The following is a 24,628-nucleotide window of genomic DNA, read 5'->3' as shown; positions in this document are numbered from 1 at the left end:
ATCGTCCACGTTGGTTTCACAGTTTTTACCGGTAAATCCCGCAACACACGAACACGTATAGCCGTTTATATTGTCTGTGCAATTTGCTCCATTCTGACAAGTTATAGAGGGACAATCGTCTATGTTGGTTTCACAGTTCTTACCGGTAAATCCTGCAACACACGAACACGTAAGTCCGTTAATATTTCCTGTGCAATTTGCTCCATTCTGACAAGGTTTAGAGGCACAATCGTCAATGTTGGTTTCACAGTTTTTACCGGTATATCCCGCAGGACAGGAGCAACTATAACCGTTAATATTGTCTGTACAATTTGCTCCATTCAGACATGGTTTAGAGGCACAATCGTCTGTGTTGGTTTCACAGTTTTTACCGGTAAATCCTGCAACACACGAACACGTATATCCGGTAATATTGTCTGTACAATTTGCTCCATGCTGACAAGGTTTAGAGGCACAATCGTCCATGTTGGTTTCACAGTTTTTACCGGTATATCCCGCAAGACAGGTACACCTATAACCGTTAATATCATCTGTGCAATTTGCTCCATTCTGACAAGGTTTAGAGGCACAATCGTCAATGTTGGTTTCACAGTTTTTACCGGTAAATCCCGCCAGACATGAACACGTATAGCTGTTAATATTGTCTGTGCAATTTGCTCCATTCTGACAAGGTTTAGAGGCACAATCGTCCATGTTGGTTTCACAGTTTTTACCGGTAAATCCCGCAACACACGAACACGTATAGCCGTTTATATTGTCTGTGCAATTTGCTCCATTCTGACAAGTTTTAGAGGCACAATCGTCTATGTTGGTTTCACAGTTCTTACCGGTAAATCCTGCAACACACGAACACGTAAGTCCGTTAATATTTCCTGTGCAATTTGCTCCATTCTGACAAGGTTTAGAGGCACAATCGTCAATGTTGGTTTCACAGTTTTTACCGGTATATCCCGCAGGACAGGAGCAACTATAACCGTTAATATTGTCTGTACAATTTGCTCCATTCTGACATGGTTTAGAGGCACAATCGTCTGTGTTGGTTTCACAGTTTTTACCGGTAAATCCTGCAACACACGAACACATATATCCGGTAATATTGTCTGTACAATTTGCTCCATTCTGACAAGGTTTAGAGGCACAATCGTCCATGTTGGTTTCACAGTTTTTACCGGTATATCCCGCAAGACAGGTACACCTATAACCGTTAATATTGTCTGTGCAATTTGCTCCATTCTGACAAGGTTTAGAGGCACAATCGTCAATGTTGGTTTCACAATTTTTACCGGTAAATCCCGCCAGACATGAACACGTATAGCTGTTAATATTGTCTGTGCAATTTGCTCCATTCTGACAAGGTTTAGAGGCACAATCGTCAATGTTGGTTTCACAATGTTTACCGGTAAATCCCACCAGACATGAACACGTATAGCTGTTAATATTGTCTGTGCAATTTGCTCCATTCTGACAAGGTTTCGAGGTACAATCGTCTATATTGGTTTCACAGTTAGCCCCGGTGAATCCTACTGGACAGATACATGTATACCCATTATTTATACCGTCCTTACACGTCCCACCACTTTTACAAGATGAGGAAAGACAGTCATTGATTTTTACATCACACGTTTCTCCTGTGAACCCAGACACACAGTCGCACGAGAAACCATTCAAGCTGTCGGTGCACTTGGCGCCATTTTTACAAGGTGCGGATTGACAGTCGCTTATGTTGGTTTCGCAGTCTTTTCCCGTGAATCCCGGATGGCAAGTGCCTGAATATCCTTTTGCAGTGTCTCTGCACGCCCCATTGTCTTGGCACGGGAACCTCCTCGTGCTGTCTGCGTCTGAATGTGAATGGCCGATAGAAAGTAAACGTATATGAAATATCAGAAAAATCGCTAAAGCGACAACAACCAAAATCGATCCCGCTCTAATTGCAAGAATAAAATACGATCGAATTCGACGGGTGTTTCGTGTGGATTTCATGAGCGTCTTTAGTCTACAACCAATTATTCCATATGTCTTGTCCCTCTAAAATTATCCTGCCAACGTTTAAAAAAAACGATAGGACGAGCTGCCTGGTGAAGCTAAAACTACAAAACTGTTAAAGGAATAAGAAATTATATGCGCCAATGTGAGAAAATTAATATTTAATTTCGTTCAATTCTCTTATCTGGAAATATGTGAACTCTGCCTACAAAGCAAACACATACCGCGGGAGATGGCGCGAAGACTAAACAATTGTGGTATATGGACAAGCCCTCTATAATTTAATCCAATCCATCTGCGATACTGACGGATATTTTAAATTCTCAAACTTCGCCATCTTTCATCGTTACCTGTTTTTTTTTTTTTTTTTTTTTTCTTTTTTTTTTTTAATGGATAAAGTATTTTGCTAAAATTATAATAAGTGTGGTCAATGTTGGTCGGTCACTTCCAGTATACGTTTCATAAAATATAATACATTCAAATAGCTATCTGGACTAAGATAGACCGGAAACTACATAAAATTAGTATGCCCACCGAGTATGCCCACCCTTTGCCCAACATGCTTTTGATTCCCATCAACTCAGAGCCGAGGATGATAACTAATTTAGTAGACTCATACACTTCTGAAATGTCAATACCAACTCTGCCCTCGTCGTTGTCACCTGAATAAGTTAACATTATGATATCACACAGAACCCAGACAGAGATAAGCTATGATACACATAACCTAAGCACCTTTAACAGGGCGTGTTAGTAAACAGGTAAGATGGCCCTTAAGCACGCCTAGCAAGTTAAGAGAAATGTTATGGGTTAAGATGCCACAAGCATTTCAGGTACTTTTTTGATCTAATGTATATGAATTTTTTACCGTCAGTGTTTTTGCAAGGTGTAACACAACCGGATATTGTTTGGTTGGCTGAGAACAGTAAAAATTCAGTCCCTTAAGAGAATCTCTGAGGTTAATAAACCGTTCGGCTACTTACAGAAAGGATATAGAGCCTATAAGTCATGATGACTAGTTGTCAAAATAGATGATCAATTTTTACTTGCAATGAATATCGTAACTTAATTAGTGTAAACATGTGGCTCATTCACACACGTTTCACCATCTCCATAATAACAAACGCGTGATCATTATGTGATATTATACACAGAGATTTAGCAAAATCCATGGCGCTTTTGTGTACAAATAAAAGTGAATGAAATGAAAGAAAACGTACTTTGAATATAGGCACCTTTTTGGCCGAAAGAGGCTCCAAACCCCAGATCCGCTGACTGGCATATCCTCTCCATGAAATCATATTTCAGCACGTAACCCTTCCTACATTTGAAGCTTAAGTTCTCATTAGGGTGATAATGGCCTGTGAATGTTTTTGTGTTTTTTTCGGTCGTTGGCAATGTTTTTATGAAGTGTTAATCAAGCAGAAGGGCTGAAAGCAACTAAAATATATATTAAGGGTTACGAGCGCGGTCTGCAGTTGGGTCAATTCTGATTGTCTCGGTTGGCTACTTGATACTGCGGTAAACAGACACATCATCAATACAGTTTGCGTTTGTGATTATAGTTATTGTTTTTTCTTTGAGCATTGATTATTAGTGTTCCTACATTGTATCTAACGGCTAATTGAAATTAATGTATTTGTACCTTGTTTAATTCATTAATAGATGCTAATTTATTTGGTCCTTTTTTTATCTCTAGTCGTTTACCTTTAGTTATTTTTATTCTAGTATTTTATTTGGCCAAGATATGATCAGTGCAGTTTGATTTATAATGATGTTTATATAATTCTGATGTGTTAAAATAAAATATTTTGAATTAAATTCAGTCTTAAGATGAAACAAAAATAAATGAATAATGTAAGTCGAGGCATGATAAGCATTATCTCCTATTAATTTCTATAGATATAAAAGCAAAAAATGAAAATAAATAAATAAAATAAAATAAAAAAGGTGGGTTCGATTTTCATTGTTCCAAGTGGCACAACATTTTATAATAAAAAAGAAAGTCTACATTTCATTTGAAAAGTTGTTATTACGAATTTAATTTTTCTCTTCGTATTAAATGCTACTTTTTAGAATGCTTTTGAGTGGTTGCAATTTTTAAACAAGATCTTTCAAAGCCATCGGTGGTGGTTTTGGTGATCAAGGAGTATGTCCATGGCCGTTCTAAGAAAGTAAAAACGCCAAATTTCATGCAAACCAATTAAACCCCATACTCGGTTGACCTCTGGAAACAGCCCTACATGTCTGGGCTAAGTCTCATTTGGAAGTCACTCTTATGTTCAGATATACAAATTAGGGCCGGAAGCCAGCATTTTCAAAGAGGGGGTTCTTTTTCTGAAAAAGTGGATCTTTTTACAATGAAACTTCCATGTACTTATGTAAAATTTTACCCAGAGGGGACATTTTTCCCAGCAAAAAGGGAGTTCTTTCGACCCTCCGAACCACCCCTGTCTACGGGCCTGAAATATGTACTTGATCTAATTTTAGTGGGCTATCTTGATTGGAGATAACATTACCAAGGGTGTGAGTTTTACTAAACGTGTTTTAAGATGTCACCTGTAATACCCCCCCCCCCCCCCCCCCCCCGTATTATTACTTTTTACCATAAACAAACACCAGTGGAAAATATATACGACTGCAACTTGTCTCAATAACTGTGCCTCTTTGTGTGTTTGCGCACGTTCGTGCTTGCGGTGTAAGTGTCGATGTGAACGGCGCGTGTTTTTTTTTCTTTGTATGTGTGTTTTCATGTTTCAGATAAAAATGACAAAAACGTGAAACAATTGGTCTGAATTATAAATTTGGAAATCATGATATAAATATATATAAATATGAATATATTTTAGACAACTGTATTCAAACAAGCCCTCGTTGTTTTGCGTCGTACATGAAACTACAGAACCTTATGCCCATGTACCTGTACTCAACATGACTGTTATAAGTCACGGCTTGAAATGAAAAGGTGCTACCTCCTCTTTTCCTACGTTTGTCCATAAGTTAATAAAACCAACACAATCAGACTTATGTATTGTTTTCTCATGAACATTTTGATTGTGATGTACTGCTCACAGATACAACAGGACAGACGCGCACACGTGTAGGTGTTTAAAGATCCGCACAGCTCACTTACACAGATTCCGCCATTCTCGCAAGGAGTAGGGAGGCACATGTTGATGGAAGTTTGACAAACTGTCCCTGTATAACCTACACTGCATACACATGCATACCCAATAACTCTACCCATGCGTTTTGAACTTGAATAGCGAGTAGTATATGGACATCTTAATGTGACCGTGAATTTGACTTTTGATCTACTTTTCCACATAAAATGTACTTTGTATATTTATTGGCTCATATTTCTAAGCAAGTAAAACTGATCCATCTATAGCTACCACATAATTTAATTGAGCCTAATCTCATTAGAAAAAATATATTGGTTTTGTATTAAGCAGCATATAAAATAGCATCAAATTGAGAAAAAAAGCATTTTGTGCATCATTATAAGCTTTACCGTCTGTGTATTTTACAGCTTTGCTCCTTTTTGTCTTTTCAGATTGATTAGTATACATTTCTGTCTAACAACCACGTATTTCCTGCTGCACCGGGAAAATCATATAAAATAAAATCAGTTTAAGTGTAATGTTTCCTCCATAATAAGCGCAAGCGATGTTAAATATCTGAAATTAATTCACCAAATACCGTTTTAAACTTACTGCATTGTGATCCACACAAAAGTGAGAGTTCAGAGACCAATATTACTTCAAACAATGGTGGCAAATAATTTAAGCTGTTAAGCAATTTAATGTCTGTTCTGAATCAATGAGGTCGATCCGCGAATGCCTTTTAGTGATGCCAACATTAAAAATTCAGTCCACTCTAGGAATTACAATTGAAGGCCTTATTTTCAGCTAAAAACAAGTCTCTATGATTTTTTTTTTCACGTTGAGCGATACACTTTTCTGTATCGCACCAGTTACTGCTTTTAAAATGTAAGTACGCTGCCAGGGGTTTAACCCCTTTCACAAGCCCAATTGTACCAGTCAGAATGTCAGAATTAATTCAGTAAACTTGCGGGGTCCGTTGAGGCGACTCTGGCATTACTGCCTGCCATAGCTACAAAGTTGACACTTTCTCAAACTGGTACCGTACAGAAATGTACTCGGCCAATATATTAACCAATCAAACTGCCAGTCTTGACTTCACAGTCTTTACCTGTGTAGCCAGGGTGACAGACACATTTATAACCGTTAACCAAGTCAGTGCATATGCCATAGCGGCATGGCCAGCTGTCGCATTCGTTCACTTTAGTATCACACTTCATCCCGATGAACCCAGTTTGGCAGCGACACACGTGGCCGTCAGTGGGACTGTAGTCACATTTACCTCCGTTCTGACACAGACATCGCTCACAGCGGGCACCGGACCACAAATTGGGGCATGTGCACTGGAAGGTCCCATTGAGTTGTGTGGTACAGCGTCCGCCGTGAACACAGGGGGAGCTGGCGCATGGGTCGACGCGGGTTTCACATTGGGTGCCCTTGTGGGTGGCCGGACAGGTGCAGTTGTAGCCCCCAAGCTTCGGAGCGCATGTAGACCCATGCTGACATGGGTTGGACTGACAGAAATCGATTTGGGCTTCACAATGCTTGCCGGTATAAAATGGAGGACATATACATTGGTAGTCACCGAGGTTACTTTTGTATGTACCGGTAGCGCTAGAATCAGTCTCCTTGCATTGCCCGCCGTTTTTGCAGGGATTTGCAGAACATGGCGCTGCTGTAGATGTACTTTCTGTAAAAGAGACAAAAAATGTTCAGTCGATCTTGGTCAGGGCACGCTTACAAATCGGCCTTTTATTAAAAACTGTGTGTATATATATTTCAACTTATAAAACCGATGAAGTGTACGAGAAACTAGTAATTACAGATTGCTGTCAGTGTTTTGAATGCATATCGCTTGTTATTTTGCGGCAACATTTTCTCAGCTGTCTTTTTAAATCCTGTATACACGAGCTGGTTTTGATAACACATCCCCGATACCTAGGGTAAATATACATGCACTCTCTAAGGCCCCCTTTACACTGGACGGCGTCCTTTCTGCGTCCAGCAGTACGGCCCCATTTGAGAGTTAAAAAATTATAATACTTTACGTTCCGACAACTGGCTGATCATTGAGCATTCATTCTGATACAAAACCAATGCTCCTGCCTCCTTATTAAGACCACAGCGATGCCAAATTTCATGGTCGCAGAAAGGACGCCGTCCAGTGTAAAGGGGGTATTAGTGTCTTTAGAAGTTACATGTCACACTAATATTCGCGTGAGATACCCCTGTTGTGTAGTACATGTAGCAATTAAGACATATATTTAGTCTGAGGTATTTTTAAATATCTTAAAAGACCAGTGGTGGATTTAGAGGGGGAGGGTAAGGGGGGTCCTGATCCCCCTTTCGGTTTCTGAAAAATAAATCACACTAATATTCCCCTCCTGAAATTAGAATTTTGACTAGCTGATTTATAGTTCTAAACCGTACCAAACTGCACCGTTCGCCCTCTAAAATACCAAAACCTTTTCGGGCCCTTCATCGGGTCCCGAGTCCCAGGCCAAGGGGGAGGGGGGGGGGGGCGGCTGGCTCGGCCTTATCCAATGATATCATTTTTTATGATTTCTAATTGTAAATAGCACCTGTTGTATATATTTCTACATTTTATTCCCAAATACTGTGCTTCCTGTCGAATTGTTAGATTGTTAGATTGCGTTTGTGAACAGTGAACCACTAGCTTGCTTCTTGCCTAAATGCTAAGTTGTAAAAATGTATTAGTGATGTTTACATAAAAATATGAACAATACCTTGTAAATATCCGCCTTTATTCTTTTCAGTATTGTTTGAAAAAAAATAATCAGGTACTGAAATTGCCACATGTGCAAAGCAGTGACATTGGTTTTTGAAGTTATTCACAAAATAGGGCAACGATTTGTTTGCTTGTGAGTATGTCAGGGATTTTACAATGTAGAAAAGTCAAACAAGTAAAACCATGCCTCAGACTTTAGTATTTATGACTGCCCAGGTGTTATATCCATCCACTGCAATGTCATCGCCCTCAGATGATAAAAGGGTAAACATAACCTCCCAGTTTTATCGTGTGGCAGTATACGATCAATTAAGGCCGCTGCTGCATTGGTGAAAATTAATAAAAGAACTACTCCCAAACCTATTTTCAATACTAATAACCAGGCTCATGGGATTGTTATTATTGTTATTGTTTTAATTTGTATACATATTTTATTGTGATTTTTGATAATCTTATTTAATACACGTCATTTTGTATACTTTTACAAACGTCATAAATAAGATGGGGAAGGTAATGTTTTACCCTTAATAAATAAAGTTTAATAAATAAATGAATAAACCTCCAAGGATTCAGTCTCATCTTTGCCGTCTCCACTCGGCTGAGACATACTGATAACGCTGGTGAGCTTCCAGTAACCCCATTAACACAAGGTGCAAGTGTACTTTACCAGGTAAAACCACCTTTACACTGGACGGTGCCCTTTCTGCGCCCTTTTTGCGACCATGGAACTGGCATCGCTGTGGTCGTAGAAAGGATGCACAAGCATAGCTTTGGTCGCGGAATGAGTGTTCAATGATTGGCCAGTTGTCGACAAGTTAAGTAATATGTTTTAACCAACAAACGGAACCATACTACAGGACGCAGAAAGGACGATGACTCAGGCTCGGCCTGTGGTTATAAATGTGGATCCGTTGAAATTGCCACATGTCATTAAAGATGTAGAAGGTATATGCTACTCACCATTGAGTCCCACACATTCAAAGTTAGTGCTGCCACCTATGCTTTTGCATGGTATCGGATGCCCGGGTGCTGTTTCAGGACAAGGATTGGGATCACAAGGGTCTGGAACGAAAATGTGTGGGAAATCATTAGACTAATTCAGGCCTCGTTGCAACCCAAAAGTTTTTGACTTTACTGGAAATTATTTGATATTGAAACAGATTCTTTCTCTATTGGCCTTCGTTTCTCTTTTATCAAAATTATATATCCAGCGGTGATTATGCTGCATGGATATATGGTTTTGATACTTTTGCATTTGATTACTTACAAAGCGATACTTTTGCATTTGAATACTTACAAACCAAACTTAACCATGTTACACTTAATTTACCTTTTGGTGCCATAGTGGTGGTGGTGCTCGAGGATTTTGTTACAGTACTTGGAATTGTGGTTGGTGGCAATTCACATTTAACTCCACTAAAACCATCTGGACATTGGCAAATGTATCCATTGAGTTCATCTTGACATGAGCCGTTGTTCAAACAAGGATTGGATGCACATTCATCTATGCTGGTTTGACATCGAGAACCGGTAAAACCAGAGGGGCACTGACACATGTATCCGTCGACAACATCTGTACACGTAGCGCCATGTCTGCAGGGATGAGATGCACATTCGTTAATTTTGGTCTCGCAGCTGGAACCTGTAACACCGACTGCACATATGCAAGAATATCCATTGATATCGTCGATGCATGTGGCGACATTTTTGCACGGCTGAGATGCACATTCGTCAATGTTAGTTTCACAGTTAGAACCGGTAAAACCATTTACACACGAACAAGAATATACGTCAATACCGTCGATGCATGTGGCGTTATTTTTGCACGGTTGAGATGCACATTCGTTGATGTTAGTTTCACAGTTAGAACCGGTAAAACCATTTACACACGAGCAAGAATATCTGTTCATACCGTCGATGCATGTGGCGTTATTCCTGCACGGTTGAGATGCGCATTCGTCAACGTTGGTCTCACAGTGTTTTCCAGTAAACCCATTTCTGCATCGACAAACATAACCATTTAAGGCATCTTCACACACAGCACCATTTACACAAGGGTTAGATTTACATTCATCTACGTTCAAGGTGCACGTTTTGCCAGTCAGCCCAGCGGGACAAATGCAGACGTAAAAGTTCATCCCATCTTTGCACGTCCCGTTGTTCTTGCACGGTTGAGAGTCACATTCATTGGTGCTAGTCTCGCACATTTTCCCCGTTAATCCAGGTAAGCACTGACAGGAAAACCCATCGACTTCATCAGTGCAGGTACCTCCATTCTTACATGGTTGAGATGCACATTCGTCTATATTGACGTCGCAAGTTTCACCCGTGAACCCTGGGTGACAATGGCATTTATAACTGCCCAACACGCTTTTGCACGTCCCTTGCTGTTGGTGGCATGGGTTGCTGGCGCATTCGTTTATTTTAGCCTCACAATCCACGCCAGTAAAACCAGCGTCACAATGGCACGTATAACTATTGATGCCATCTTGGCACCATCCATGTCCGCTGCAGGAGCGTAGATCGCAATCGTTGATGTTACGTTCACAGTTCTTTCCAGTAAAACCTTTGTCGCACGAGCAAGTGTAGCTATTCACCCCATCAATGCACCTCCCCCGCCCACTGCACTTAAATCTATCTGGCCGGCAATCGTCTATGTTTGTTTCACAATTTCTTCCCGTAAAACCACTGTCACATTTACATATGTAACGATGAAAGTTGTACGTGTCATAACACTTCCCTCGTCCACTGCATATACCAGGTTTGACGCAATAACTGGTGCTGGTTTCACAGAAGGAGCCGGAAAATCCAGGTGGGCAATGGCAGTGGTCCCCATGGTATGTTCCATTGTTCCGACAAGGGTTCTTGAGCCCCAACTCTGATGAATAAAATGAATGTTTTATGTCTCATTAACACATTTCTTTATTTCTGTTAGGCCACACTTTTTTATTTTTATGGATGACATCCTCTGGGTACCCCAAAATCGGTGCGAGAGGGCGAAAAAAAAAAAAAAAACAGTCCAAAAAAAAAAAAAAAACTGCTTAAGTAAAGGAATGCTGTCAGTACACAGCTGGAAACACAAATTTAACCACAGAAACACGTATCAAACTAACAATATGTCTTTATCCATGCTCTCAAAATATTAAAGCATTGTGAATACTTCGTAGAAATGTAAAAAAAGTCATGAATTGATATACTTCATATTACCAAATCTATTTAAGGTTATTTCATGCATTCATTTGGTATAGCAATCAATAAAACAAATATCAATCAAACAGTGTGTCTTTATTTGTATTCTCAGAATGTTAAAACATTTTGAACACTTCACAGAAATGTTTAAAAAATGATGCAAAGATATGCTTAATACTACCAAATCTATTAAAGGTCATTTCAAACGATGCCATTTTGTCAACTTCAACTCACACGAAGCAGCTAAACTGTCAGGTGGCCTGTCCGACCTTCAGCCCACCAAATACCTCGACGCCCTTGTCGACCCTTTTTTCGCTACAGAAAACCTGGTAGGCCTATTAATGTGCTGCTTTATACAGAATGTCACAGAAATGTTTCGGCTGCCGCCAGCCTTTCGCACAATTGTAAAAAGGTGATATCTCCATGCCCAATATCAATGGCATACCAATCCAAAACGATGGCGCCCGTTCTCTTTATGACTTTTATTGTTGTGTAATTTGAAAGTAATCCTAGAGATGAATTTGACAGCAAAGTGGCCGCATTTCCACGTGGCGAAAATACGCATGCGCAGAAAGCTCATTTCCTTGCAAATTCAATAACAACGTTTGCGTCAACCGACTTCGTTGGGGGCTGGGGGGGGGGGCTTTTTTTTTTTTTTTTTTTGAGAACGGGCGAAAATCCGTGCGCGCGCAGGATGTCATCCATAAAATTAAAAAAGTGTGGCCTTAGATATGTTATTTCATGTATTGATTTACCTCTGAACATGTGCACCGGAATAATTGCATTTCTCATGCATGTTTAAATAACATTCATGTCAGGTGCTGGAAGCGAAGGAATTCGTTGACTGTCGAACGTCCCTCATATGCACACACACGCACGTGCACACAGGTTTGCACGCACATGCACACTCCAACACAAATGGACAAATAAGGAGAAGCACAAATATAGACGTGCGACCCTCCTCTTCCGCTCTGTATCTCTCGTTTTCTCTTTCTCTTACTCCCTCTCTCTCTCTCTCTCTCTCACACACACACACGCACACACACACACACACATACTTGTCTATGTGTACCAACCGAGGACATCAGCACAACACCATACAACCGAGGACATCTTATTCCTTGGTTAAATCAAAATAAAAACATTCAATTTAGGGTAAAATCTATTTGAGTATGAATGTTATAAATTAATTTTTTATAAAAACTAATTTTTTGCTGACAAGAATTTTACATTCTAACCGAGGACACACACGGACACACACACGGACAGACACTACACATTACAACCGAGGACATGCATGCATCTACATGTAAAAATGATTGTACTTTTAATGCAAAGCAAATTTTATATAGCGTTACTTTGCAGCAATTCACATTTTTATGAAATTCTTTCATATTTAAGGTAAATTCCAAAATAACACCAGAGGTGATGATTAAATGAACAGTTATACAATATTTAATGCTGGGCTTTGCCACTTTTTTAGAATTGAAGATTATGAGATAAAACATCAATTAATTTAGGAAAAGAAAGGATACTGATGAAATAAAATAAAAGACCAAAGAAATTCGTTTTCAAACATTTTATTTTCATAATGCTTATTTTCTATTTAGCACTCTTTTATTATCATGAATTTTGTATTTTGATAACACAAAGTGTCGTCCATTGGATACAGACTTGAACAGTACACAATCTTACAATTGAGGACATCATGCCAGCAGCACCCAAAATTGTGCTTTCTTCCAATTTGATGCAATATTATATAATGCTTAACAGCATAATGATCATCAATTTTTTATAATAAAATATTAGTATCATGAATATTCAGAAAATGTGACTAGCAAAGGTTTTCAGGTTCATGGAACTCCAAAGTCATACTTTGAAAATGCTAAATGTATACAAGAGTGCACTGTACTGAAATGGGTTTCTTTCCATTTTTAACTTTTTTACATAAAATAATACAGTTTACTGCCATTTCACATGATCAACTAAGAAAATTGTTGAGATGGCAAAAATATCAATATAACAAGTTTAAATGTCCAATTTCCTCCATTCCGAACATTGTGAATGATTGAATCTGACAAACTACAATGATACGAGTTCATTTCCATTTTGGCACTTTTTTTACACAATACAAGATAACAGGTTTACCACCATTTTTATATAATCAACTAGCAATATTGTCAAGACGCAGAAATTGTCAAACAACCCATTTTACATATCTAGTAAATTCAATAATGAGACTGTTTACATGCCTGACAATCAAATCTGAGGAAAACCACTTATATACAAATAAAAGCTGAAGTCCCTCAAAACTCAACCAATCAATCTTATTTTTAAATTTGATTTGTATATAGATAACATTGATCACTCTTGTGAGTTAAATGACAACAGGCCTATCAGTTCTCCCTGAAATGTGCTTACAGTGTTACTAATATGCTTTTACTAATAATCATCAGTTCTGTGAGTTTCATGAAAACAGGCTTATTGGTTCTCCCTGAAATGTGCTTACAGTGTTACATATATGCTGAAAAAAAAAAAAAAAAAAAAAAACAGCATAACATTTGAAAGAAAAGGGCCTGGTCTTGCTGATTTTCAATCTTGACCATTCTTTTACTAACAATCATCAGTTCTGTGAGTTTCATGAAAACAGGCTTATTGGTTCTCCTTGAAATATGTTAACAGTGTTGCATGTACACTGAAAAAAGGAGAAAAAATGCAAAACTTTTGAAAATAATCACCCCATTTCCTCCATTTTGAGACACTGTATTACACAGTACATGATAACATGTTTACCATCATATTTATATAATCAACTAGCAATGTTGTAAAGATGCAGACAATTTCAGAGAAACACTAACATATTTACATATCTAGTTAATTCAATAACGAAACTGTCAACATGCCTGACAATCAAATCTGAGGAAAACCACTTATATACAAATAAAAGCTGAAGTCCCTCAGAACTCAACCAATCTATCTTATTTTTAAATTTGATTTGTATATAGATAACATTGATCACTCTTGTGAGTTTAATGACAACAGGCCTCTCGGTTCTCCCAGAAATGTGCTTACAGTGTTACTTATATGCTGAAAAAAAAACAGCATAACATTTGAAAGAAAAGGGCCTGGTCATGCTGATTTTCAATCTTGACCATTCTTTTACTCATAATAATCAGTTATGTGAGTTTCATGAAAACAGGCTTTAAGTTATTGGTTCTTCCTGAAATGTGCTTACAGTGTTACTTATATGCTTTAAAAAAACAGCATAACATTTGAAAGAAAAGGGCCTGGTCATGCTGATTTTCAATGTTGACCATTCTTTTACTAATAATCATCAGTTCTGTGAGTTTCATGAAAACAGGCTTATTGGTTCTCCTTGAAATGTGCTTACAGTGTTACATATATGCTGAAAAAAAACCAGCATAACATTTGAAAGAAAAGGGCCTGGTCATGCTGATTTTCAATCTTGATCATTCTTTTTAATTTACTAATAATCATCAGTTCTCTGAGTTTCATGAAAACAGGCCTATTGGTTCTCCTTGAAGTGTGTTTACAGTGTTGCATGTACACTGAAAAAAGGAGAAAAAAAAATGCAAAACTTTTGAAAATAATCACCCCATTTCCTCCATTTTGAGACACTGTATTACACAGTACATGATAACATGTTTACCGTCATATTTATTTAATCAACTAGCAATGTTGTAAAGATGCAGAAAATTTCAGACAAACACTAACATATTTACATATTTACATATCTAGTTAGTTCAATAACGAAACTGTCAACATGCCTGACAATCAAATCTGAGGAAAACCACTTATATACAAATAAAAGCTGAAGTCCCTCAAAACTCAACCAATCAATCTTATTTTTAAACTTGATTTGTATATAGATAACATTGATTACTCCTGTGAGTTTCATGAAAACAGGCTTATTGGTTCTCCCTGAAATGTGCTTACAGTGTTACTTATATGCTGAAAAAAAAAAACAAAACAGCATAACATTTGAAAGAAAAGGGCCTGGTCATGCTGATTTTCAATCTTGACCATTCTTTTACTTATAATCATCAGTTCTGTGAGTTTTATGAAAAGCCTACTCTGAAGTATCGAATAAAAGTACTGATGGAATAAAAGTACTGGGTGGAAAAAATCTCAAAATTTAATAAAAGTACTGATGGAATAAAAGTACTGGGTGGAAAAAAATCTCGAAATTTAATAAAAGTACTGGATGGAATAAAAGTACTGGGTGGAAAAAACCTTTACACCGCTCCCCCCCCCCCCCCCCCAAAAAAAAAATAAAATAAATAAATAAAAGTAAAGAAGAAGAAGAGAAAGAAACAAGGCAGCAAAGCTGTCAAATGTACAGACAAAAACCAGAAAATAAAAACGCAGGAAATAGGATACTGTCAATTCTGATGAACTAATGTATTATGCTAACTGTAAATGCATAGCCAAAATCAAATTCTTATTCTGCATAACATTGGATTAGGATGAAAGTAAAATGTGTATCAAGCATTAGACTAAGTTCACATACCTAGATCAATCTAACAGGATCAATCCAACTCCAAGGGGTTTCTCACTAAATTGCTTTCAGTTTGAGAGTCTTAGGATTCTGGCATGCCAGTTTCAGTAGGCGTGACAGACAACTAAGCCACTTACATTGATTGCAATTTAGCGAGAATTCCCATGGAGATAGATCGATCCACAGTTAGCGTGATAGGGTCTGGAAATAGTCCCTAAGGTGTCAGGCTGATAAGAGTTAAACTTTGGAAATGCCAGAATGAGGTACAGTGAAAATTAAACACAAAAAAAAATTGCTTAAACTCATTAAATATATATATATATATATATATATATATATATATATATATATATATATATATATATATATATTATTATTATTATTATTAATTTTTTTTTTTTTTTTGCTGTATGTCAATCCTAAGAATCATTCTTGTAACTTAACAAAATACAGAAAATGTTACAAAGTAAGAGTACAGGGCTCCTGGCAGATGGGAGTGATAAGTCACGACTTGAAAATGCCAGTATAGCACTCTATAAACCTGCATTGCCTCAAAAACAGAAAACAATCACACTGGTTTTCAAACACAAGCTGCACTTCTGTCTTATGAAACTTTTCAGTAAGTTTCAGTATCGTAAGTAACATGGTTTTCCCTTAACCGCTATCCTGGCAGCAGTGTCCAAAATAGGGTTTTCATCAACTTTCATGCAATAAACCATAATGCTTAACAGCATAATGACCATCAAATTTTTTATAAAAAAAATAAAAGTATCATGAATATTCAGAAAATGTGATTTGGGAAGGTCTTCAAGGCCATGGAAGTTCAGAGTCACACTTTCGAAATGCCAAAATGTAAACAAGAGATAACTGTACTGAAATGATTTTCTTTCCATTTTCAACACCTTTTTTAAAACAAAATGATCAATAAACTGTCATTTTTAAATGTTCAACTAGGAAAATTGTTGACATAGGAAAACTATCAATAGAACAATTTTCAATGTCCAATTTGCTCCATTTGCAGATGCTGAACATAGTGAATGATTAAATCTGACAAACTGCAATGATGAGTTCCTTTCCATTTATGATACTTTATTACACAATGCACAATATTATAACAGGTTTACCGTCATTTTTATATAATCAACAATATTGTTAAGAAGCAGAAAATGTCAAAACAACACTTTTACATATCTTATTAGTTCCATAATGAGACTGTTAACATGCCTAAGAATTAAATCTGAAGAAATAACAATTATATACAAAAATACAGAAAATGCACAGCACTTCTGGTGGGTGGGAGTAAAAAATCACATCTTGAAGATGCTAGTGTTTGAAAAATAATTTTTAAAAAAATTTAAAAAAAAACGTAAAAAATTCCAATAAAGCTGCTATTCAAACTTTTAATCTAGCTGTATTAACTTGATATTAATAACCCCACCAAGTTTGAGAAAAATAAAGCACTGTTATTCATCTATAGCATGTTGGCATAACACATTCTTGTTGTTGTAAATTTATTTGCAATGTTTAACACCATTTATCTGCACAATTATCACCAAATCCTAATTTTGTGACACAGTTAAGAGAGCTAAACCTATGGGACTTTACAGGGAAATCTCAACGAGTGTTTTATGTAATCTCATTTAATGGCCAATTGAAAATTAATGAGTAGGCAAGTGACTTTATAGACCTTAATTTAATTAGTGATCACCCAAGGGACAATTTTATAGACTGCCATCCATACAGTACCATCATATAGCACAAAGGTGTTGCATACATGCTGAAAAAAGTGAAAAACAGCATTACTTCCCTAAAAATGACCCAATCACGCTGATTTTCAAACTTGACCTGCGTATTATGAATATTCATCAGTTCTGTAAGTTTGAAACCAAAAGGTAAAATGGTTTTCCACTTATCGTGTTATCGGTGCTGCATATATGCTGAAAAAAGTGAAAAAACAGCATAAATTCCCTATAAGTGCCCCGATCATGCTGATTTTCGAACTTGACCTGCGTATTACGAATATTCATCAGTTCTGTAAGTTTCAAGCCAAAAGAAAAAACAGTTTTCCACTTATCGTGTTATCGGTAAAAGTGCACGGCGACGGCGACGACGGCGACAGCGACGGCGACGACAGACGCAGATGACGGCTATATGTACAGACACATCTGTGTCTGTACATAAAAAGCTAGCTATTGATCATTGTAAAAAAAAAAAAATTCACCAGGTAAAATTCACTCAGTATTAAAATTTATCTTAAAAACGGGATGAGTTAAATTTCATAATTGTCAGGGGCCGAAGACCCAGATATATCGCACCTAAGCCGCCTCCGAGAGCCATACGGTTCATACTAGTAAATTTATTCTCAGATATAAGGTTCGTTTTGCATACCTGTAAACTCCTAAGGGTTTATCTTACATAGAAATGTGATTTAACATCGTTTAAATCATAAATCGGCATGAAATAATTGACGTTTGAAAACAGACACAACTTCTTTGCTGCACTTGAAATGACCTCCTTAGCTATAAATATGATCCTATCACCTTGCGACATTGCATCATTCGATCGATAGGCCTATACATGAGTAGTTGTCACTGCTGAAGGGAAAGCACGTCTATTTATAGAAACTGAAATCAGGTGACGCATGTACTGTTGTGTTCAGAGAGCGACTTCCGCTTGACCTACTTTCCAGTGCTGTTTGTGGAACAGTAGGTAATGAGTTGAGATCTCGATTTTCTTCTCATTATACTTCAATTTAAGAAAATAAAAAGCGTGACTTGTACTTGTGTAATTTCCCACCGGTACAATAGGTATTTAATAAACATACCGGGTGGAAGATTTTTGAAAAATAAATAAGCGTAGGCTACTGGGTGAAAATGGAGCGTACCGGCGGGAAGAAATTTGGAAAATTAATTAACGTACCGGTACGTTTATTTGATACTTCAGAGTAGGAGAGCTTAATTTGATAAAAAAGACCTTTAGTTTAAAAATATGAACTTACTGAATATATAGACATCTGAGATATAACATTAGTTTCAGTTTAGTCTGCCCTTTACAGCACAACCGAGGACGCGGAATTTGGTCCGCCCTTTACAGCACAACCGAGGACGCGTGTGTATAGCCCGATTTCAGACAAAAAGTTGGACAGTATTTCTGATACACTCGTGGCGGGAATTTGGCCCGCGCTATACAGCATAACCGAGGACTGGCTCAGAATAGCGTCAAATTTCACCACCTAACTTGAAATGGGCCCCTTTATGCATTCCACTGCTTATGTCAACCGAGGACGTCCTCGGTTGGAGGTGTGTCCTCGGTTAGTGGGTTTCGGGCGGGTGTGTGTCCTCGGTTAGAATGCGTGCACAAGAGCACACACACACACACACACTCACACATACGGGGCGCAATTACACTACAGACACCCTGGCACCTAAGCATAACACGAGGCTGCTGCACCAACCAGTAATAATACAATTGTATGTAAGTAAATAAAGACACGGTCACTCACTGTGTATCATAAATATAGACAGACGTGCGCCCTATCCCCCCCCCCTCTCTCTCTCTCTCTCTCTTTTACACACACACACACACACACACACACACACACACACACTGTGATAAAACTGATTAATTTAGATTTGCTGTACAGTATACCTGTTTTTATCTCGCAAATGTAGGGTAGTGCACAATTACAGGGCAGTGACCGTATTGCACCTGTGCCGAAAACACTGAGGCCAAGACTGCTGCACCAACCACCTATGCTGGTAATACCCACTGTGTATGATAAAATGTATACATAACAGCAGTGTAATAATGCATGTCATTTTCATGTTAACTGACTCTACAGATTTTGTAAGAAAGTTAGTAAAATGTAACATATTTAGGCTTAGTAACATGTATCAGTACGTTTTTGGCGTTACATGTACAAGTGATTAATCATTTTAAAAGAGCACTTTCGAGAGAGAGAGAGAGAGAGAGAGAGAGAGAGAGAGAGAGAAAACCTGTTCTTTTGTAGCGTCCATATAGTATCCTGGAATATGAAATAATGTATATTAACGTTAGACTTAGATAATGTTTTCTTTTTATTTAAAAATCTGTAATTGTTTTGGCTGCTCACTTTAAGTTCCCGAATTGACCTTAACGACTAGAGCTTTCATTATAATCCGTATCATGTGCGAGAAAGTCCACTGTGATACAGGATCAGGTCTCTATTGATTTGTATAGGTCCCATCCCAGATTTTGGCCCGTTTACTGCATGTTACGCGAAAATCTAACTTGTTTGAATCTAATGAAAGGAGAAGTTTGGGCTACGCAGATTCTCGGTTTTCGCCGGACTTTAGAGTTACTTACAACTGGATACCAAATCTTGAGGGCCTTAAGTCTGTTTTACTTTTGTACAACGATTAAGTGAAGAATTAATCTCGTTTTGATAAATAATGTGTACCGGATGGGACACCATGAGATTTATTTGTTCCAAGAGGTATATTCTAAATGTCTTCAACGTTTAAAATATGATACCTTGAGGGGCATTGGTAGGTTGGATGATACACCCCATATGTAGTAGAAGGATAGCTGCTGTTGGTGTGTCTCTTTGAAATCCGTAAATTACTCGTTATCCAGGCATTCTGGACACTATATTGTTTCAAAGCACTGTTCAAGGCTCTCTGCTCTTGGTACATGTTAGGTCCAATATAGGCAAGGTTTCCACCCAATATGTTCCTGCAGTACCATTGTGCCGAAGTCCAGGAACTTCCGACATGGTAAATCTGGTATATTTTAGATGAGCTGAACCTCAACTCGGAGCAACCTTAACAGTAAAGGAGTGTAAGTTTTAGAAATGACGTATGGTTTCGTAATCCCGTTGCCATATTTGTTTTACATACACAATATACTCATTTCATTATGCAATTTCATGACGACTTTTGTTGCACGTGTGGTAATTTAACTTAAGAACATGTTAAAAAAACACTTCCTTCTGCAATTTAAAGTAACGAGTCCATGCACCGTACCAGAAACAACATTACGCGACGATGCTTAACACAGTAAGCAATCACAGCTTACACTGCCTTTAAAGGCGTTACCATAAAATACGTGTGGTTACCTTTCAGTCCACCATAGTTACCCCAGGGGTATCCGCTGCCAAATAGGGGGTAAGTGCCCGTGCCTGGTGCGATGTAGTGCCCCAGGACACAGCATACTAGTAGACAAACGTGCAGTAGTCCAAGACCCATTTTGACGTGCAAGTTGTCGAGTAAGCCCGTCTAATATACGTACTCGTATCTAAATATGGAGAAGTCGTGACTCAGCGTGTTTATACTGCAGCCATGACACCTCAAAGCAAGGTTGCGAGAACAGACCTTTCAACCTACACGTTCTCCCTCTCTCTCCCCCACCACAATACTCCCCTCTCACTCTCTGAACGTGTTCTGAACTTGGTGCATGTATCTGCATGCGTCATTGCGGATTTGTGAACGTACGTCTGCGCTATTGTGCTTTTGAGCAGTCCATCGCAATAAAAAATATGGAGAAAATAAAATAAAATTATTCTTATTTACAAAAAAAAAAAAAAAAAAAAAAACCAACGTGGGGTTGAGAAAGTGTCACCTATCCTTATCAGGACGTGACTTATAACAAACAAGATAAGTGCATATACTTTGGTATAGGGTCCTACTTTCCCTGTACGGCACAGAACAAAGATGATTTGTTTGAATAAAGTCAAATAATACATTGTATATGATTATAGCATCATCATGTACATTTTTTACTGTTTCAGTGTGATTGCCAAATTTCAAATTTAGAGCAAATGTTTCACGTTTTTGACATTTTATTTCTAAAACGTGAAAACACAAAGAAACGCACGCGCATTTCACAACCACACTTACACCGCACGCACACACGTGAGCACACACAAAGACGCACATTCATCGAGACGAGTTACTTTTTACTGACAATTGTACTGGTACTTAGTATATAGGAATATTTTACACTGGCACACAGGGGGTATATTCCCATGCCTAGAGCGGTGCTCTGCTCTCAGAAACAGCATTCTTGGAGGCAAGCCTTCACCCAAGACCCGACATGCTGGCTAACGTGGGAACCTGTCTACTCGTATCAAAAAATTGTATCTACTCGTATCAAAAACTACATACACCGTGATTCAGCGTGTTTATACTGCAGATATTGCATCTCAGAGTACGATTGAGAGAACATCACTGTCATACTGTGCCTGTATATGTATGCGTGCTTGCGAATTTGTAAACGTCCTGATACATATTTACGTGCATATTTATGCCAGCCGATGTGATAGGAATAGAAGTCCTAGGAAAGGAAGTCCGGGGTCCCATATGATATGTACAGGTCAGGGTCACCTGTAAAATGTAATGGGTAGTGGGCCACAGTTTCTAGCGGACTTCCATTTGTGTTACACCGGGTTTTAGTGGTATAAATTGTGGGGTTCTTGCCACTACAACTCCGAGTATCAACGTGGCAATTACCCCTGCGGCAATGAAACCCAAAAGTAGGTTTATAATTTAATTAGATATTTTTGAAAAGAAAGGTTTTCGACGGGGTATTCTTATTTTCTGCACCCGATTTACCTGCTTTATTGTTATGTGAACCATCTTAAAAGACATTTGTGCATCATGACAGTTGTTGCACAAATGACAACGCAAGTTGACTGAAAAATATTTTAAAAGACATACAGGGTAATGGTCACTGCATGATCATCTATTTTAATAATAAATTAATAATATTTTAATTGCAACCATAAGTTAAATTGTACACATACAGTATAATTGTACTAAAATGGTTGTTTCAAGAAAAACATATTCCGCATTAAATTTTTTTCTGAAATGCATTTTAAAATACATTTGCAAGAACTGCATTACAATTGAATTATTGGATGTTTGGTGAAATCATAGAGTTAAGATACTTCATGGTATATTACCACTTCATAGGATAAGAATTACTACTTCATGATAGAAGGCGACTTCATTGGTTAAAAAATAAGGACCCTTAGGAGACTTCGTAGTATATTACCACTTCATGGTACATTGTATCCAAACATGTTTCAGTTCTGGTTGGATGTGGAAATTAGGCGTAAAGGTCGATATGAAGTTTCATTCTAGACCATGATTTCCAGCGTGACGCGTGTATTTGAAATGGGGTGTGTGTGTGTGTGGGGGGGGGGGGGGAGTAACATTACTCATGATAGTGCGTATTTTATCTCGTTGGAGTTTAATGAAGCTGTTATTTTCAGATGTTCTCGTAGATACCCGTGAAATTAACTTCTATAAATAATGTACTTTATTTCAAGAGCTCCGGTCCAGTGACGGAAAGCATAAAGCTAGTTTTTTGTTTTACCCATTTAGTTTTGAGATTTTTTTCAGATTTCAGGACGATTAAAAACTAACAATATTTGGACCTTAAATCATGGCGGGTCTAAGGCACTAGATGTATAAGACAAACGAAGTGTATAAATAAACACATTGCCTGCCTTTAAACTAGGGCATAAAACTGACCATGTGTGGTTTGATTGACGGCGCAGGTTTATAGATGTGGCTAGTACACAGTAGCAAGAATGTATGTCTTTCCACTGTAGGTAGAGAACTCTACTAGGCTTTGCTCCACACTAGGTGTACATTAATATCTTTAACAAACCGTCTATTCCCTTATTCGTGTTATAGATTTATCTCTTTTGTAACTATGACATAAATGTTAGGACTTGCAATAACAAGCTGTAAAAATAGGCTTTTCTATTGATATGCACCATAAACGTTTCGAAAATATCTCGGTCGTTTAAAAAGATTGACCTCCTGGCCTATATACTTAATGAAAACGCTTAGGTCGGAAAGTCTGAAATCTGAATGATTTGAAACGGTCAACTGTCCAGATAGATGTTGGGGAGAATGAAATACTGGGGATTCATAAAAGTGGTGTTGATCCGCATTTTGCAACTGCAACGCATTTTGCAACCAAAGAAAATCGTGAAAACGAATTTTTCAACCGGAAGGCATTTTGCAACCAGAATTTTTTCATAGTCAATAAATAGCTAGTGTGAAGTTCTATAGAGGTAAAATTGGAATGGGGACGGGGTTGTCTCGGCTAGGTACGCTTACATTGGTCAAGCTTTCCCTGTGGTGGACAATTCATTCTATACATACATAATCTATTTCACATTGTTACTTCCTAAACCATCATAGATAAGAACTTGATACAGGTACGTCGGGGATTAATAAACCTATCATTATAGGAATTTGCAAAGGCTCTTCGGAATTCAATTGTGACTTGGGGTGTGGTCGACCCTGGGGGTGGTCTATTCTAATTTTTACATCGGATTTTATGCTAGGAACATGAAACGTGGCTACATACTATTTTGAATGTGGAAGGGCACTTGGGATTTTTTTTTTTTTTTGGGGGGGGGGGCTGGGGGGGGTGAGTCTAATTGACATTGTTATTCTTGCTATATCTATCCTTAAGACCAATAAAGCTGGGAACGTAAGGCTATGGGGTCTGAAAAATCTGTCTTTGGGGATGTGTATGGGTCCTTCTGGGTTTTTGTGACATTGGGTGTGGCCGTCCCTGGGGAGGTTGATTTTAAATTTTACATCGTTATTCGTGCTTCTACCCTTACGCCATTACAGTTAGGAACATGAAACCTTCCGGGCTGATAAGCTTACCATTGAGGATATGCATAGGTTTCCGGGAATGTTAGTATGATATTTCAGGTGTGGCTATCCCGGGGGGTGGTTGATTCTGTTTTTCACAACTTTATTTCTGCCATCTATACCCTTAAAATTTAAGGAACATGAAACGGAGATTGATGAACCAGTCATTTTAATGAATGTGCAAGGGTCCTTGAGAAATGTAGAGAACAGCAGAAGCACATACAGAACTAAATGGACTTCCAGCCATATGCATAAATATAGGTCAGGGAATCCAATTAAAAACTAATTCAAGGCCCCACACACTCTATCAGGAATCCTAGCGTTTGACTGCTGTTGTGTCTTAACACAAAACAAAATGTTAATTTCCCAAGTAATTATTTCCCAGTAATTAACATGTGTGTTTTATGTTAAAGAACAATGGGAC

At 37.9% G+C, this 24,628-nt stretch overlaps 1 protein-coding gene across 1 annotated transcript; it reads right to left on the bottom strand.

The window, feature by feature from the left end:
- Nucleotides 1-5,227: 5,227 nt before the first annotated feature.
- LOC106179792 (uncharacterized) lies at nucleotides 5,228-21,033 on the bottom strand. The gene is made up of 7 exons (XM_087008007.1): nucleotides 20,640-21,033; nucleotides 20,057-20,345; nucleotides 19,540-19,568; nucleotides 19,193-19,312; nucleotides 9,167-10,714; nucleotides 8,797-8,898; nucleotides 5,228-6,777 (listed from the first exon to the last, which is right to left on the bottom strand). Exons 1-7 carry the CDS (start codon nucleotides 20,767-20,769, stop codon nucleotides 6,158-6,160), a joined length of 2,838 nt encoding a protein of 945 aa, XP_086864133.1. The 5' UTR covers nucleotides 20,770-21,033; the 3' UTR covers nucleotides 5,228-6,157.
- Nucleotides 21,034-24,628: the final 3,595 nt, after the last annotated feature.

This window comes from Lingula anatina, chromosome 3 (genome assembly GCF_051362555.1).
Source record: "Lingula anatina isolate TDL-2025a chromosome 3, LinAna3.0, whole genome shotgun sequence".
NCBI classification, from domain to species: domain Eukaryota; kingdom Metazoa; phylum Brachiopoda; class Lingulata; order Lingulida; family Lingulidae; genus Lingula; species Lingula anatina.
The sequence above is the reverse complement of the archived record's forward strand: the minus strand, read 5'-3'. Positions and strand labels throughout refer to the sequence as shown.